This window comes from Acanthochromis polyacanthus, chromosome 17, assembly GCF_021347895.1.
Source record: "Acanthochromis polyacanthus isolate Apoly-LR-REF ecotype Palm Island chromosome 17, KAUST_Apoly_ChrSc, whole genome shotgun sequence".
Lineage (NCBI taxonomy): Eukaryota > Metazoa > Chordata > Actinopteri > Pomacentridae > Acanthochromis > Acanthochromis polyacanthus.
In genome coordinates, this window is record NC_067129.1 from 14,072,107 (window position 1) to 14,090,812 (window position 18,706).

The 18,706-nt window shown below is 39.6% G+C and overlaps 1 protein-coding gene across 1 annotated transcript; it reads right to left on the bottom strand.

The window, feature by feature from the left end:
- Positions 1–1,835: 1,835 nt before the first annotated feature.
- Positions 1,836–18,681, bottom strand: LOC110967958 (calpain-5-like). Its single transcript, XM_022217721.2, has 13 exons — positions 18,489–18,681; positions 14,600–14,788; positions 14,208–14,339; positions 13,000–13,208; positions 11,626–11,818; positions 11,351–11,541; positions 8,872–8,949; positions 8,581–8,776; positions 8,380–8,502; positions 4,922–5,124; positions 4,317–4,438; positions 4,083–4,219; positions 1,836–2,239 (listed from the first exon to the last, which is right to left on the bottom strand). The coding sequence occupies exons 2-13, from the start codon at positions 14,762–14,764 to the stop codon at positions 2,057–2,059; spliced, it is 1,932 nt and encodes a 643-aa protein (XP_022073413.1). The 5' UTR covers positions 14,765–14,788; positions 18,489–18,681; the 3' UTR covers positions 1,836–2,056.
- Between the last annotated feature and the right edge of the window lie 25 nt (positions 18,682–18,706).

Sequence of the window (18,706 nt, forward strand, 5' to 3'; positions counted from 1 at the left end):
GTCATTAAAACCAAAAAGATTTACATTCATGATGCAGGAATCAGGCAGTTTTTCACTTTTTATCTTAGTTTAGTCATAAAGATAGTTAATGTGTGAATTGTTGCAGCTTGTGAGCCATAAAGGTTTTAATCTTTGGGGCCAAGTGTCAAAAAACATTTAGAAACCAACATCAACAAAACACTGACAGATTTGATCATCATTAAAGGGAAATCTAACTTTTGCATCAAAATGTCTAATAAAAGGACATTTATTTCCAATGTAAATGTGTGATATTCATCCTCTGGAGCTTCTCTTCACATCGTCTTCCACCTGGACTGGTTTGGTCGGGAGCATGTGCAACAAATGTGAAAAACTGCACTTGAACAACAATGAATGACACTGAAGTTTAATCTCCACATAAATGAGACTGAGTCTGGATGTGCTGCTCTGTAATTAACGCTTAAGTTTAGGGAAAGTTCAAACAAAAGAGGACAGTTCAGATAAGACTTGAGAATGAGCTTATTTTGAACAAACATCTCAGACTTTCTGAGCTTCAGCACCTCTTGCAAGATATTTTAACAACAAGCAACAAACATTTCAGAATTTTCTCTGTGAATTCTGAGAAATCATTTCCTATTTAATGACAGAGCTACACCTCTGAACTCAGTCTCATGAAAACAGACTCTAATTCAGTGTCATCCATCCATATTAAAGTGCAGTTACTAGTGATGTTAGGAGATGTGCCGAGGCTTCGAAGCGTGTGTCGAGAAATAAAAGGGGCGTTTCAACGAAGCGGGTATCAAGGCTTGCTTCATTTAGGGGAGGAGCCAAAAATGATGACGACCGAAGCCTCGTTGCCTGGCTGAACCACGTGACTGCTTCGGAAAGTGGTTCAGATTTTGACGCGAGGTCTGACAGCAGAATAAACTCCTCCCTTTCCTGTACGTCCTTGTCTAAGTTACACAAGCATATTCAGTACAATCTTCCAAGTTCCACAAGCACTTTCACTGTCCTCTGCCTGCATAAGGCCATGCCATTTTCCTAAGGTGACAGAAAGACATTATTACACAACCATTTTGGGGAAAATTTACACACACAGAATACATGAAAATCTATTTTATTATACGCATATGTGATTATTTATATATAGAAATTATTTGATCATACTTTTTTGTTTGTTTTTCATAGTCATTCCCAACAGCTATAATGAACAATGATTCAATGCATCAGGTATGTGGTTCAGATACAGCTGCCTGTGATTATACAGTTGACCAGTAGGTGGTTTCGTGTGCTCATGAAGCTTCAAGAAATGAACCCTTTCTCGAACCAATTGGCTCAAGTGGTTCAATGCCTCATGAGGCTTCATCTCACCATCACTAGCAGTTACCCAAAATGTTTGCTGAATGTGCTCCAACAAAATCTGTCCAGGTAGAAGGCCACTTTGACAAACAGGAAGTGGAAGATTCCAAGCAGATTTATAGAAGGGGGAACCGGACTGCACTAAGTGTGGTGGAGTATAGAGGGGTGTTTTGTGGGTTTTTAAGGCTGATAGTGATTATTAGTGAGATTTGGAGTGGATATTCATTTGCAGTAAATACAAGTATTTAAAATCTTGGAGTTAAACTTAGAACACAAACTCTAACAGAAAACTTTGTTGACACGTTTTTGTTTTGTTTACAGATGTTAAGTTAAAGGAGTTTTATTTGTGACGTATAACCAATCAAATCACTCTAGAAGACAGAGCAACCACAGCTGGATAGGTAGAGCATCGGAAGTCGGAGTATTAGTAATGTAAATTTTCCAACAAAAATTTTCCACTGCCCCCACCCCCCACCCCCCCGTGCCCCCACAGAAGATCCCCCATTGATTCTATAAATTACGCAAACACTTTTTAAGGCGCAATAAAAGCAGTTCAACATTTCGAGATAATTCACCGAAGTGCAAATAACAGCATTGCACCAGTATAAAAAGCTTGTACTGCTGCTGGTTTTGGTGTGTTCCGGATGGCACAGGTCAAGATGTTCACCGCATAGTTCAGAGCTGGAAATAATTCGGCTCTCTCAGGTCACTGTGGAGGTCATATGGCGGTCAGCTGAGACGAAGTGACGATCCTCAGGCTGATGTTTCCCGGCATCTCGTCGGCCATCTGCCCGCCTTGCTTCCTCAGCTGGAGCCTCTGAGGGTCGGTGGAGTCCTTCACCGAGCCAGACAGAACCACTTGGCCCATAAACTCGTCCTTCACTGAGTTACTGTTCCACACCTGAGGAGGACAAGTCAGGTTTTGTTTGTTGCTTTTAGGCCTTTATTATATAGGAAAGTGGCGAGAGAGGCAGGAAACGTAGGGGAAGGACATGCAGCAAATGACCATGGGTTGGACTCAAACCCATGACCGCTGCATCGGGGACTACAGCCTCTGTTTGTGGGTCACCCGCTCAACCACCTGAGTTGCTGGGGCGCCCCACAAGTCAGTTTTAAAGTGTCTCTCTGGTCAAAGTTACCTCTGTAGGATGTTCTACCTTCACTGTGCACAATGATGTATGCTCAGAGTTTGACACCAGGAGACTGTTTTTAGATCCTTCTGCAGAAAGTGACACATTTCTCTGAGGCCATCTGAGCTGTATGCTCAGGTTTGGTGGACTTCCCCCTCTTTAAGGTGTGATAGACACTTTTTCTAATTTAATTATTAGGTCCTTAATGGCTTCCTAATCCCTTACATTACTTTATTGCTGTCTTTGATCATAGACTTTTCCCAAACACAGACTAATAATTGGATTATGTTGCAGTTGCCAGCTGTTTTTACTGTTTTACTGAGCTTGGAACGTCCAGTTTTACTCACTGTGTACCTGTAGCTTCAATCAACATGCAAAACAATCCAAAGTTTGACTTATTTTTACATTAAGGCAATGTCACTTCTTAATTTCATGTAATTTTGCCTCCAACTGTTCTAGTTTTAGTCGATTCATTTATTTTCACCTTTAAAATCTCTTAACAGTTTAATTATTTTACTAATTTGCTTTTTAAATAGTTTTATCATCATTCATATCTAAATTTCTCAATTGTGTGCCAACATCTTTTGCTTATTTTCTTACTCAGCAAATGAAGCCATTATACCTCAGTGTATTTGGAGTGTAAGTAAATGTTGCATTAATGTATGAAATGTGAGTTTGAGCTACTGCTTGTAGTATTTGTGAACAAACCAGTTCTCTGTGATGTAAAAATTATGATCCTGCTGACGTAGTTCCTCGAGCGCCGGAAATCAGAGGATGCGGGAGTTCGGTGAAGCCTTATTTATACAGTCAATGGGTGAAGCTCAAGTATATTACAGACATGTTAACAGAAAGATTATTCAGAGTCGGTGCTCATGGAGCTCAACGACTGTTGTCGTTTTTGTTGTCGACCCTGGCAGAGAATTAAATTCGTTGCCGTGTGTTGTCTAACGCGGCTAGGCTATTTGTTTCCGGTTGTTTCTGTCAGAATCGTCGCGCCTCTGTCGTCACTTAGTTACGCCCGCCTTCTGACTCTACACTTCATGGTGATTCGTCGGCCAGTTTTAGGAGCATCCAACCTCGAGGCTTACCAAGGGTAACTAGACCCTTGAGTCGTAAGAGCTGGGTCTAGCGCGGCTAGGCTACTGAAGACCCTGATTTGGTTACTTTTGGTGATAATCAGGCCAATATGATGTACTGCTCCCTCAGTTACAGCTAATGGATATCACAGCTGCAGATTGATCATGAGCTAGTACATGGAGTCAGTATGTTTATTTTTAGAATTATAGAGAGCTCTAAATGTTCATATTATATAACAAAACTTTGAAAATAAATGTAGAAATGTAATAAGAATTCAGAGACAAAAAACTGTGATGATTAATTCCCCATGAGTGAAAATTCTGCTCCCTCTTGTTCTCTCAAAGCCTCTTAAAAAGCAAGTTCAGTCATTGAAAAATGCATCATCCTTGAGCTGAAAACATGGCTGATTTTCAATGTCTGAAAAGTTGACATTTTGAAGATTCATGGCTTTAACAAGACACTGACATGCAGTCAACTTGCTCCACTAGTCCCTGATATTAATCACAGTCAGCTGGACAGATGACAGATGCATCTTACCTCCACAGTTATGGGCTTCCTGGGCTTTTTCCTGTAGAAAATCCCACTGGTTGCAAACTCTGGTTGCAAAGTGTCCTTCTTGATGGTGGATTTTACCGAGCGGCCCTCGCAGTATATGATCACATAGGGGTCAGCACCTGCATGAAAACATGTAAAGATGCGTGTTATTTAGGACTTTACGTTCTAAATAGCAGGTTTGGAGTAGAAAGTCTGGCTTGGTGAAGGTCCTCTAACCTCCTGAACTGTCCTGGTTCTGAAGCCCCTCAGCTCCGTGGATGTAAACGTGAGTCACAACCTGTGGATACCCAAGGAAGGAACTCCAGCATCTTATCCTTGGCTTGTCCACTGACAGCTCCCTGTGAGAATAGAGGAGAGTAAAAGGACCAAGATGGAAACTGAGCGTCTATCTCTTGCTATTCTGACCTCGACCTTGTTATCAGCAAACTGCGTTTCATAGACAGAATGCTGGCTTTATCATCACCCAGCTTGGATGATTTGTGGTGTATATGAGCAGACATGATTTGTTCATGATGTGAGCCAAAAAGAATGTCAGAAAAAAAAAATCTAAATGTGTTTAAAAACATCTTTTGCCAAGAAAAGCAGTCAGAGATTTAATGTGAATGTTTCAATTCTCCAAAACACTACGCAGTTTGAGTGTTTTTCTTGGAGAGTATGAAATGAACAGTCACAGAACAGTTGTTTGTCTTAAGACCGATAATTGTTAGATATGTGAATGTTATAATTCTTTTTGGCAACACTGTCAGCAGCCATGATGTTGATTTACTCAGAATCAGCTACACATTATCCCTGATTTGACGCCACACCTGTTATCATCTTACCGGCAGCCTGAGTCCACATCAGTGAAGACTCGGATCATGTAATCGCCCAGCGTCAGAGGCTTGAAGGTGGTGGGAATGATGATGTAGCGACCCTGAGTCAGCACGCATCTCATGAACACTGTCCGAGCGTTGATGTAGGTGGAAGTCTGCACAGACTGCTGGGTCAAGATGTCGTGCAACCGATATTTCCTGTTCAGTTCCACCTGGAAGAGAATTTGAGGTTTTACAGAAGCAGAATATAACTCAAAACATTGACTCGCCTACTATACATTACAAACGTACAGTTACATGTAGCTGACGAAGAGCTTACTGTTTCTCCATATTTCAGAGGATACTATTGTACTTTTCAACTCCATTAAACTTATTATTATAGCTGTTATTTTACAAGCTTACCTTAGCTTTACACTTTACATTAAAAAAACATTCAGTGAGCTTTCAGTAAAATTAACCTGGACCATACAATACAATGATCTGTGGATTTGGTTAGCTTTATTTCCTGTTTGGACGTCCCCTTTCCCTTGCACATGTGTTTGCACTTTCTCCTTTTATCTGTTCCCCTTCTTTTTTGATCGTTCATTAGTTCCACCTGTGTCTTTAATCTTCCATTCGTTTTCTTTGTACATTCAGTATACTCTTTCATCTTCCTTTGTCTTCCTGTTTCCTTTGTGCCCATTTAGCTCTTGCCCAGTTGAGTTTTTGTACCATCTTGGATTCTGTTTCTTTGGCTTCCTTTCTTCAGTATTTGACTTGGTGTTTCCCTAGATTCTCCAGCATTAATATGGCCTGACCTCATTCTACAAAGTAATTCAGGGGACCACTAATAAAAATATCTAATCTGGTGATTTACTTAAACATAATTTTGAGCTGTGTTGACATAATTATGTTGGCGACCACACTAATTTACTATTGTGTTTAATCTAAACCTAAACATCTATGTAAATTGACTTGAAACAAAATTCAAGTTGATGTAAATTAATTTAAATGACTTAATGACATCATTTTGTCTGCATCGACTCCAGGATTTCAAGTCCTTAAAGACTAAAAACGTCTGTTTTATGCTTCCAATTTTTAAATGATTTATCATTTAATATACTGGTCAGGGTAGAAGAAAGCCTAATTTTTCCAACTTAATATAATTTATTGGCTGGACATAATTATATTAGAAGCTGATAAGTGCATTAGGTAGTGAGTCATAAACCAGTCCTGCCTCAAACACTAAAATGCTGCTTTACCAATACAATATATAATATAATATACTTTTGGATTACATTTAGCGATTTATGCTTTCATACTACACAACATTTTGATGCAGGGCTCCACAAATGTATGTTCAGCTTGTCCAGCATAAACTATAATGCATTAAACATCATAATAAGGAGTATTAGGTTGCTGTTTGCCTTTTGTATAGAATTTTCTGCCTCCTGGTGGCAGAAGAGTGAATAAAACCTGAATTTACCTCAAGCTACTGTTGCGGTACTGTAAGTGCAGACTGCTACAGTTCTGGTAAGATGATCAGTGTGTTACTTCAGTAATATGGAGAAAACAATCCCTTTGAGTGGGATACACGGTTATTTTACATATCCTTCATTGCCGAGAAGCTAAAAGCCAGACTAAGGTTATCACATTAATTTAATCCTCAGGCTCAAGGCTTTCACTGAGCTGCTTGGATTCCCCTTAAATTTCAACTATATTTAAAATCTTACATTGAACATATCATGACTGCTTGCTCTGTGTCTAAATAACACTCTTTTACTGCTCTCCAAAAGGAAACAATGAAGCGAAATGAGCAAGGACCTAAAAACAGATCCAGTCTGGAATCAATCAGATAAATGATAAGTGATGATGACCAAAGACGACAAGGGTTGAATCGAGTTTAACATTTCAGCCTCTCAGAAGCTTTACAGACCCTGTGCACAAAGTTGTTTTACTTTTAATCGCAGGCTCTTTACGGCATCAGCGTTTGTTGGTGTCCAGTACGTACACGTTTTGGCAGCACTTCTGTCATCACGATAAGAGGGCATAGTGTGTGTTTGAACTTAGCCAGATCTCTGACAAGTGAATCTCTTCAGAGGAAACATGAGGTCAGTTTTGTTTCATGCAGCTTCAAGGCCTCATTTGAATGTGACAATCTAATCACAGCATGTAGGACACAATTTTTGCTGCTGTTTTAAAAGAGAACTGAGGTGACTGTGCAATATAATAATCAGCTTAAATCTCCACTGAAACTTTACTAAGTTGCACTAATTTGTCATTTTACTATTTGTGTTTTTATTACTCCGTTGTATAATTCGGCAAATCCATGTATTCTGATTTGTCCAGCATATTGCGAGGTTGTGGTTCCGTAATTGCACAGGAAAGAGTACTTTAGAGAGAATGATAATACTTTTAGTGCTCTTTTGTTCTCTAGCAACTAATAAACCTCCTCAAAACTTGTGAACATATTCGAATGTGTTTGGCTTCACACTGGTCTTCAGCTTGAAACAATCAGTGAAAGCATGCACATTCTTTGTGTCATTTAACCTATGATTTAGCCTCTTACTGAAAAGCGCTGTTTTGATTCTGATAAAACTATCAAATAATGTTTGCCAATAATTAATAAGTCCGAACTGGTCACTGTTTTCTCGACAAATGAGGAGAAAACTCAAACAAAGCCAAGTTCTTTGACGAACGTGAAAGCCAAAATATGGCGAAATTGTCCAGCTTTAGCCCAAAATAAACTGAAATTCGATCAATGTCTTCTTCCCAGACGAACATGGTTTCTCCTGTAATGAGTTCATCTTTAACCCTTGTGTTGTCCTGCAGGTCAAAATTGACACATTTTAAAGTTTGAAAATGTGGGAAAAAAATATATATCTTCACAGTGAAACTTCTGATGTCCACATTTTCAACATTTTTGGGAAATCTTTGAACACTTTTTTGGTGGAAAAAAGAAATGTTAAAAATGTTTCTTAAGAACATTCACATAAAAATCAACCAAAATCCAGCGAATTTTGCTGGATTTTGGTTGACTTTTATGTGAATGTTCTTAAAGATAATATTCGAAGTTTTGCTAATATATATGTAATCACTTTAGATATTTTTAGGATTTTTTTTGGAAGATTTTTACTCATTTTTTGGAAAATATTTGCAAGAATTTTCTTGCCAAATTTGAGGGATTTTTTAAAATAAAACTTTTAAGATAAATTTTCAAAGAATTATTGGAATTTTCTTCATGAAGGTTTTGCAAATTTTCACAAATAATGGGAATTTTTTTGTTTCAGACAAGGAAACAGTATTTTTTTGGTGTCCGTAAATGAGGACAACAGGAGGGTTAAAGAGGCTCACCATGACCTTTATACAACTTCAGAAATCTTTCACCGCTAGTTTCCCTCTGATATTGAAATCTTTTGGTGCCCATAATTTGCTATTAACCATTCATTCAATCAATAAAATATGGTGGAAGAGTTATACTATGTTACCCTGAAGACTCCGAAGCCGATGGTTAAATTTTCTCCTTGACCAAACTTTCTGTGGATCTTCATGTCTTTCTGTTGCAATGAGATCAGGACCTCATCTGCCTCCTTTGTAACATCAAACAGGTACTGCAAAAGAAGTTGAAAAGGATTCAGTATATATGTGCGGATGGTGTGAGGAGAGGGTGCACTGAGAGTTTGCACTACCTGTGGGTTCTGCAGGAATGTCTGTTTGTGATTAGCACAGCCTCCGCAGCGGTTTAAGAGCGGCTCTGCGTTTTTGGTCCAACTGCCGAAGTGCACCACCTCATGCCACGTCTTATGGATGCTGATCACCGAGGTGTTGATGAGACGGCAAACATCTGCATCTGTGAAGAACTTGCACCAGTCTGTGAATGACATCCTGTAGATGTGAACAGAAAATGTATTTTTACACATCCAAAAAGAAGATAAACTTCACAGGTGGACTTTTGTAACTAGAGGAACTTAACAACTAACCAGAACTCTCCATCATCCTCCACTGTGAGGCCAAGGTTGCCCCTTTCTGTGTCGCCAACCTTAGACCACTCTTCAGAGCTGACAAATAGAAAGCAAAAGAAGATATAATGCACCTTTGAGCTGCTCATAGACAGAAACAAATAGTTTTAAAGTTCATCCATGAATCATCATTTAATCATTGAATGTGCCCAATAAAAAAAAAAGCTTTTTCATAGAATATATTGTCTGCTGCAGTCAGATTACATATAAACAAGATGACATGCTCCTCAATAGCCCCCGCCACATGTGATGTCTATGAGTCTATATCCAAAATATTGATAAAGGGCCATAACTCTGTTAAATATTATCGCACAGGTCTAATTTTCGAACTTGATCAAGGTGTCCATGGTGTGAAGCTACACACTAAATTGTTAGCTGTAAAATTAAATGTTCACTCACATTGTGTGCATCTCCTGGGGGCTAAGTCCCCCCTGTCCTGAAAACCTAGTGCCGCCCCTGCAGCAGTTTACAGCTTGTCAGCTGCAGTCGCGTTCTGTCGCTAATAATGGGCTAATCGTGAATGCAAATGTAACCGGATGGTGAGTGGCAGGATGAGTCACGGAAGAGGTCGGTATGTTTAATGTTGCTGTAGAGTGAAAAATGACCGAGAAACGGCAGTTTTAAAATCGCTGTGTGTGAAGCAGCACAAGGCCTAAATTTGCATTGAGCCTTATGGAGGGGCGATTCAGGTTCCCACGTCAATTAAGGGCTGGCGCGTGACGTAACAATGTGCCAGGTGAACAATGTCGGACTCATATGAATGTAGAGAGTCTTTACTATAGTCTGTGAAAGGATTGTCCTTGTAGTATGTACCATTTGGCCAGGATGGCGATTTAAGTAAAAAAAAAAAAAAAAAAACGGACAGATTTTGTCCCTCTCCACACTCGAGCACCAGAGGAGCACATGCTCTAACATGGGATTTTTTGCTCAACCTAGGGCTTTTTGGAGGCTCCTGTATGGAAAACCATAAATCCCACCGTCACAATATGTACATGCCTGAAAAGAAGAGAGTTGGGGCTTTTTTTTAAGACTAAAATGAAGTCTGTAGGTGAAAGTATGGCGAAGCAGTAGCGTTTGGAAAACAGTGCATGACATGGTCATCAATATCCCCCGCCACATGTGATGTCTATTAGCCTAGCCATGCTACACCCATGTTTCTGACGGCACAAGGGTCTAGGGAAGCTCGACAGGGAGGGAGGCGGGCTAAAAGGTTGTCTATCAAATCCCTCTGCAGCAATTGGGTAGGTATACAACCAATCAACGCAACGAATAGGCTGACGTAGCTCCGAGAGCACCGGCGGATTGTGGCTAAGTCCCATTAGCTTCCCAACCAGCGGAGCCGTGGAGCCAACTGGTATATTAAGGATTTGCCATATCCCGTCAGCATAACTCCAAATACGTCTTTCTTCTCAATGAAACACTTAAGTGCCGTCCTTTGTTTATCTTTCAAGTTGAATTTTAGCTTCAAATCTTTAAGGGCTGTGGCCAAAGCCGAGTCGAAAGATAACTGTTTATTGTGCGCTGGTTGTTTCTGTCAGAATCGTCGCGCCTCTGTCGTCACTTAGTTACGCCCACCTTTTGACTCTACACTTCATGGTGATTGGTCTGGCCAGTTTTAGGAGAATCCAGCCTCGAGCCTTATGGAGGGTAACTAGACCCACCCTGGCAGAGAATTAAATTCATTGCCGTGGGTTGTCTAGCACGGCTAGGCTAGATGTCTATGAGTCTATATCCAAAATAGTGATAAAGGGCCATAACTCTGTTAAATATTATCGCACAGGTCTCATTTTCGAACTCGATCAAGGTGTCCATGGTGTGAAGCTACACACTAAATTTCGTAATCCTAGCTGTAATAGTTTCCGAGAAAAGCTGTCCCCTTCACCTCGGACGCACGCACGCACGGACGCACAGACGGACGGACGGACGGACGGAGGCCAAACCTATATCCCGCTTTTCCACTTCGTGGAGGCGGGGGATAATAAGCTCCAAAAGATTCTAAAACTATGTGTTCATACCAGGGGTGAATCGGAGACAACATCCACTTGTCTGCTATCCTTTTATAAACTCAATATGTTCCAAATAGTCATTATTTTTGACCAAAAACAATAAATGATTTCCTCTAAATCATTACACATGACCCTGGTGATCTTCAGAGTGAGGGTTTTGTCTGCAGCCTCCCATTCCTCTGCTGGTCAGAATGATACTTTTGCCAAAACCAACAATCTGATTGGTTTTAGCAATCCACCATAACCACCATGAATTCACGCTGGCCACAGCTTCTGTTTTCCATGAAAGAACTCACTAGTAATCATAGTAATCGTAACTTTGTAAGGCTGTAAGTGTTCCACTTTGAAGGTCTTCATAAAACTTTGTATGGAATATCACCTTTAATGGAATAAACAGTGGAAACAAAATTCATTTCAACATGCGTCCTCCTCACCTGTCACTCCAGGCTCCATTCCATTCAGTCTTGCCCCAGGGGTTCCTCATGCGGATCATGGGGATGGTTTCATTTTTGAAGTAGGCCAGCAGCCCATGACCCAAACGCACCTTCTTCACTGCAGTCACTGAGTACGCATGGCCCTTCACCAACCCGTTTGCCATCCTCGCCTCAATTTCATGAGGCTGCGCCTGTAAGATTTTAAGAAAAATGATAAATCCAGTGTCTCTGAAAAGTGGAGACAGAAGATGCAAACATTCAGAAACAGCACAGACCTGAATGGCGCAGCTTATGATTCCTCCACGGTCATACACCTTCAGCAGGTCTTCAAACAGCTTGTCTTGTTTTTCCTGGTCATTATAGTAGCCGCCTTCCTCCACTTTGATGACTTCAGAGACAGCACCACTGAAATCCACCACAGCGTCTCCAGTGTTTCCCCCTTCAAGGGACTCATAGCAGCCAGAGAGCCTGGATACACACAGATCACAGGTTACGTTAAAGCTGGGATTTGTCTCAGAATTTGTAATGTAAACCAATGTAATGCCACTATACTGTCATTTATCTGCAGCCTACACACAAGAACAGGTTTTTTTTCATCGCTCCGTGCAAGGAAGTAGCTTCTCTTCTTCTTTTCCTTTCAGCTTTTGCCTTCAGGAGTCGCCACAGCGAATCAATTGCCTCCATCTAACCCAGTCTTCTGCATCCTCTTCTCTCACACCAACTACCTTCATGTCCTCTTTAACCACATCCATAAACCTCCTCTTTGGTCTTCCTCTAGGCCTCCTGCCTGGCAGTGGGAAACTCAGCATCCTTCTACCAATATATTCACTCTCTCTCCTCTGGACATGTCCGAACCATCTCAGTCTGGCCTCTCTGACTTTATCTCCAAAGCCTCTAACATGTGCTGTCCCTCTGATGTACTCATTTCTGATCCTATATTAACTGCAAATATATTAGTAGTAGAATAGAATTTATATTTGTAGCAGTTATTTTGTCATAATTAAATCACTAATAAAATAAGATTATATTTTTATGTTTTCAACTACACATAAGTACAACAAAAAACTTAAATTAGCCCTTGTGTCATCCTGCGGGTCAAAATGGACTTGTTTTAAAGTTTGAAAATGTGGGAAAAAAATATTTATTTTCACAGTGAAACTTCTGATGTCTACATTTTCAACTTTTTGGGGAAATCTTTGAATATTTTTTTGGTACAAAAAAGAAATGTTAAAAATGTTCCTTAAGAACATTCACAAAACAATCAGTGAAATTCCAGTGAATTTCGCTGGATTTAGGTTTTCTAGATTTTTTTGTGAATGTTCTTAAAGAACTATCAGAAGTTTTACTGATATATATGTAGTCACTTTAGATACTTTTAGGATTTTTTGGGAAGATATTTCACTAATTTTTTGAAAATATTTAGCCAAATTTGGGATGGGGAGTCAATTTTTAAGGGAAACTTCTAAGGAATTATTGGAATTTTTGTCCTGAAATTTTTGCAAATTTTCAGAAATTTGGGAATTTTTTGCTGAATTTTTGGATTTTTTTCAGACAAGGAAACAATATTTTTTGGTGCCTGTAAATGAGGACAGCAGGAGGGTCAAAGCTTTGTTGCTGTATAAGGGTCAATTTTCTTTAAGTTTACTGACTTTGCGTAGGCCTTCTCCAGCAGAGCACTCCAGAACTCGTTGTTGTCTTTAGAGTGACAGTAGATGAGCTCTCCGTTGATGGTCGGCAGTCGGTCGTCCACCACCACGTCGACCCACTCGCCAAAGATCCAGAACTGAAAGTGGAAGATTCCAGCGTAGCTTCCTGGGTGTTTGTCGTCCCACTCCTGCTCCTTCCAGTCAGGAATCACCTGGAAACATGCAAAAAGCAATACAATTTTAACAAACATTTAGACACACTAGAAATGTAACCTTTAATTTTTTCACAGAAGCTTTTTTAAAATCATATTTTTAATGTATTTAAACATATTTAATTTCATGCTTCAAGTATTTATGAACATAGGTGTAAAACACATTATCTATTTCTCTCATATTTTCACAAACTGCAGTTTTTTGTGATGAATTCTGTTCATTTCAAGAGTATAAAAAACATCAGCTGAAGGTATTTGTGGCTTGAATAACTTCTCACAGATGTTTCCTTCCTTAAAAGTCACACAACCTGTTGGACATTTACTTCTTGGGCAGTTTGTCCTGTGCAGTAGTGCTTTGTGAACTTTTAACGAGGATAAGACCAAACTGATGACTGGATAGTTTCCAAAACCTCCAGACTTTCTGTCAGTTTCACTTTGTGTGGTAACTTCTCTGCACAGAAGTTGGTAGAAAAACCTGTGAGAGTTTTCCAACAAAACTCTGCAGAAAGGATTGAATGTGAAGTTTGCTGTTGGCATTTGATTCTCACTAGTTAACTTCTCCACTTCCTCATATTGTTACTTTCATGTTTCCCTCTTTTCCAAGTTGTTGTTGAACATACAGTGCTTGAGTTGATCCTCTGAAATGCAAAATAGTTGGCTATAGTTTGCAACTTTATTTTGAAACTTTAAAAGCAGCTACAACAAGATTCACAGGGCTCACTCAGACCTTTATCTGTAACTGTTGACGCAAAAGTAGTAAAACTTTGCCAGTCTAGATACATTTGACCACAAAAGTCACTTTGCCAAACAGATTTCATGTTGCTGTTAAATGTGAATCCCTACTGTTGAGATTTGAGCTGTGCTATCAGCTGGTTACAGTTTTCAACATTAACCCACCTCACTAACCACAGCTACAGTCCATACATTAGGTATAATACTAAGCACACCAGCCTTTGGCACCAACATCTGGAAGAGCAAAAAGGGATAAAATGACATCACCTTCTTCCAGAGGTTTGGTTTTGAAGCCAGACAGGAGCAGGCGGCAACAAACCAGCAGTTTCCCACAACTCCCTGGTTCAAGTCGTGGGAGCTGATGCCCTCCACAAATAGATGAGGTGCCTGACTGATCTCCTGCAACAGACAAGTTAACAGACTTTACACTCTTTAGCTCAGAATATTTGCAGAAGACTCTACCATAAAAAGAAAACGAATGAGTTTAAGTAGATTCTGGGTTCAGATTGTTGTGGAGGTACAGTATCTCTAAGACAAACCTGGAAAATGTTCAAAATAATCACATCAGTATGTACCTTGTGTAAAATAGTGACTGTATTAATATGCAGGAATAATGTAATTCTCTGATGGAACAACAGCCACCACTTCCTGCCACTTACCCCTGGTCGTTTCCATTCCACCAACCCCGGTGGTGGTTTCCTGAAATATAGAGATGTGTTGGTGGCGGGGAACTCTGGATCCTCAAACAGCGTCTTGTCATTGATGCAGTCCCTCTTCAGTTCAGCATAGTGCTGGTTTTTGTATGGGACAGCGGAGGAGAACATGGTCCAGACACAGAAGCCTCACAGCTGCAGATTGAAGTAAGACACCAGATGTTTCCAGACTTTATATATGGGCAGCAGCTTTCCTCTGAACTCTGGTTCTGATCATTTTTGGGCAGTGTGTGCTGAAGTGTATCCTGTAAATCTCTGTGCTGCCTCATTTCCAGACCACATCAGACTGCACTATGACCCAAAGTCCCTGTGGACAGTCTAGGTTTACTGATGAGCATACTGAAGTCTTATAGTCAGATGTGAAATTTTGTTTTCACAACACTGCAAGACTGAAACATTTTCACTGAAAATTTGGCTTTGAATGCTATCTGCTGAAGGTAGCTCACAAAAACTAACATTTGCTGTATTTTGACTGGTGTGCTGCTATTCTCTGACAGACAAAAGATTCTCACAAGCCTTTTAAAGTGTACTTTTCAATGCATCAATAGCTTTTCTTCACATTTTACCAGCAGGCAACAAAGGCTGCCATAGTGTTTGTGATTAACACTGTGAAATGGTTCCAACTCAACCTACTTTGAAATGGAAGAATAATTACCTCCGCCAAGGAGGTTATGTGACACCCGGCGTTTGTCTGTCTGTCTGTCTGTCTGTTAGCAAGATAACTCAAAAACGCCTGGGCAGATTCAGATGAAATTTTGAGGGGATGTAGACTATGGTAAGAGGAAGAGCTGATTTAATTTTGGTGGCAATCTGGAAAGGATCCTGGATTCTGGATCAGTTTGAATTTTTTAGTATGTTTTAGTATGTGGTCCAAAATATGACAAAAACATCATAGGTAAGTATGTCGTCCAACAAATTGGAACAAGGTGTCCAGATAGCTCAACTGGTTAAGAAGGTGTTTCATAAACAGAACTGTGTCAGAGACGCAGGTTCATTTCCAGCTCATGATCCTATACTGCATGGGTTTCCTGTTTTCCTCTCTATCCTTGGCGGAGGTCTACACTCTCTGAGTGCTCTTCTAGTTTGTATATATTTACGGTTGAATTACGTCTCATAGAGGAGAACTGAACTTTAACAGACTGCGTGATGAAAAACACAGCTGTATTCTCTGGGGAGCCACTTTTGAACTTTTCGTCCCCTCATGCTGACCGGTCAATTCTGCATTTGGACAACATGAGCCAATATAATTATCTAGCAAATAACTTGATGTTTTCTTTCTGCCAACAATAACACATCAGGACATACCAAGTAATATTTACTGGCAGTGATGGAAAAAGCATTTCAGTAGAAGTACTAATAACATAATATAAAAATACTCCATTACATGTATAAAATACATTCAAAGCTAAGTAAAAGTAAATAAGTATTATCAATAAAATGTATTCAAAGTATCAAAAGTGGTCGTTGTTCAGTAAAAATGTTGTTAAGTGTTTTACTGGCGTCTGTGAGGTTTTAAGATTAATATCAGTGCTGCGTTAACGTGGATGTTAACATGGGCATGATGTATATTATATTTGGTCGTTTAATCTACAAGTTTAACTTCATCAGATTCTATCATGATGATCATGATGTCCTCTGAGAACCACATATCTGTAAAATGTCAAGTTTTCAGCAGCAGTCCCATTTTTATCCTTGTTGCAATGCATTTTATAAGCTAAATCAAGCTCATTTTTTAAGTTCCTCTCTGATCATTGATTTACTATCAGAGAGGGAATTTAAAATTACATATTTAAAAACATTTTTCTATAACAAAAATGTGCTATTGCCTCCTCTAGAATGTACAGCTCTATAAAGTTCCCACCTCTCTTCACCGCTCACTGCAGCTCCAGTGCACCAGCTCACCACAACTCTGCTCAAACTATAAAACTACTCTATGCTACACAATCTGAAAACTCAGCCATACATTTTGAGACCAGAAAATGATTTTTATGAATAATGATCATGTGGAAACCTTCACAGTTCTAGTTGAAAGGATTGGTTCTTTAGGTTTGTTATGTTTGAAACCTCAAAAGACTAAATTTATGTTTTTAAGACATCATTTGGACACAGTACCTTTGTTGACGGCCTAATTCAATATATAAGACTAAAAAGCTTTGTTCTCATATGAACAGAAAACTAGATAGTTGCTCTTATCCTTCTTAAAAAAAATACAAAAAATGTAAGGAAGTGATGATGGCAGTGAGAAGGTGATTATAGTGAAGATTATTAAGTGAATATTGCATCGAGGCAAACAATTATACAGTTGTATATATGAGGTACCAGTGGTCACTGTATAGACAGCAGATAAATCACAGTATAAATGTGTGTGTACGCTATGGTTCACACACAATGTGTCTTTCTGCATATAAAAAACATCCCAAGGACAAATTAACAAGGCAGAAAAACTTGATTTTCATCAGTTAGAAACCAGTCTGTAACCAGCCTTTAAAAAGTAGGAGAATATTCACCACAAATAAAGTGACACTTTCGGTACAAAAAAAAAATCTAATTCAAAATGACTAAATTATGAGATAACTCGGTTTTCGTTAGACAAGGATGGTCTGAAAAACTGGAATCTGAAATTTAAGCTGAAGTTGTCAGACAAACGTGGTGCCATAAAATATAAAATACCTAAGAAATGTAGTTGAGTTGAAGCATGAAGTTGAATAGCACAGAAACATTCCCATGAAGTCCAAATACCATGAATTTGTTCTTAAGTACAGCACCTGAGTGATTGTTTAATTCTGACACTGTTTACTGGAAACAAGTCCTAATTTGAGAGATATTCTGTCTTTCCCTAGAAAAGCCTTTTGTTCAGAGGGCAGGTGATTAGTAATCAAGGAAATGACGCAGCACTTACATCTATAGTGTACAGAGATCCAGCACGAAGAGACAAATGAAACCTCTGTAAAGAATAATTACCTGAATGTACTGTAAAATTAAAAATCATCACAGGTAACTGTAAGAAAAGGAGAAACGTAAGATGCTGACCGTACCTCTCACACAGCTTCTGGATTCTCAATGAGGAAGTTTCCACGTCTTGTACCTGCCTGTCTTGCCTTCCCACAACCCTGTGGCCTATTTATGCATGTGAGCTGTTCAAAGCCACACCCTGGCTGTGTTTGTCACTAGACACTGGATTTTATTATTCCCTAGTGTTACTGTTTCACCTGAATCCTTTATGGCCACTTCAAAGAGAAAATGAGGGCTTCTGTTGCTATGGGTGAGAGGTGAGGTGAGGTTACGAGTCGGCTTGGTGCTTGTATGAATGTTATCCGTTTGAGGGTTCCTGGCTAATGTGCTCAGGCAAGTTATTTTTGGTTCATTATTTCAGTTACCCTTCTTTAGCAGGCTAAAATCAAAGTACAGGTCTCTTTGTTTCTGGCATTTTGCAGTATGTTCTTCTCTATTCTCTGCTAAATCTGTGTCACGTGCGTAAAGGTGAACACAGGTAACATTCCCCACATTTCTGGCATACATGTCCACACATGGGGAGATGCTAGAGATACTGTTTTGAGAGTCCTTTTGGATTTGTCCCATCATTTTTGTAGTCGGGTTTATGCTCACTTGTAGCTGAGAAACCATTTTAATAAAGCTTTAAATGGATACAGAGAGTCTAAAACATCAACACGTCAGAAATAAGTGAGAGCAAAAAATGAAGGCTTGAGGCGAAGATGTTAAACTAAAGATGGTAATGAAGTCAGTCAAATAGAACAGGAAATGCCATATAGTCAGCCCCATGAAACCAAAGTGAAGCAAAACACACACGAATAAGGTCTTAAAAAGCAGCACTCACCAGGTGAGTCGTATTATCCTCTCAGTGTTGAGCTCAAACTCATTCAACGTCCTGTTAAGCTCCTTTAGGATGTGTTCAAATCAAGCTCTGCTACATAAAAAAACCCTTCTCACAACCTAATGCCGTTTCTCCAGTTTCAACTTCAGGCTGCGAGGGCTTCCACACACTAACACATCCCGAAAACTGGTCTGACAAGCACCTCTCTGCAGCAGGAGGTG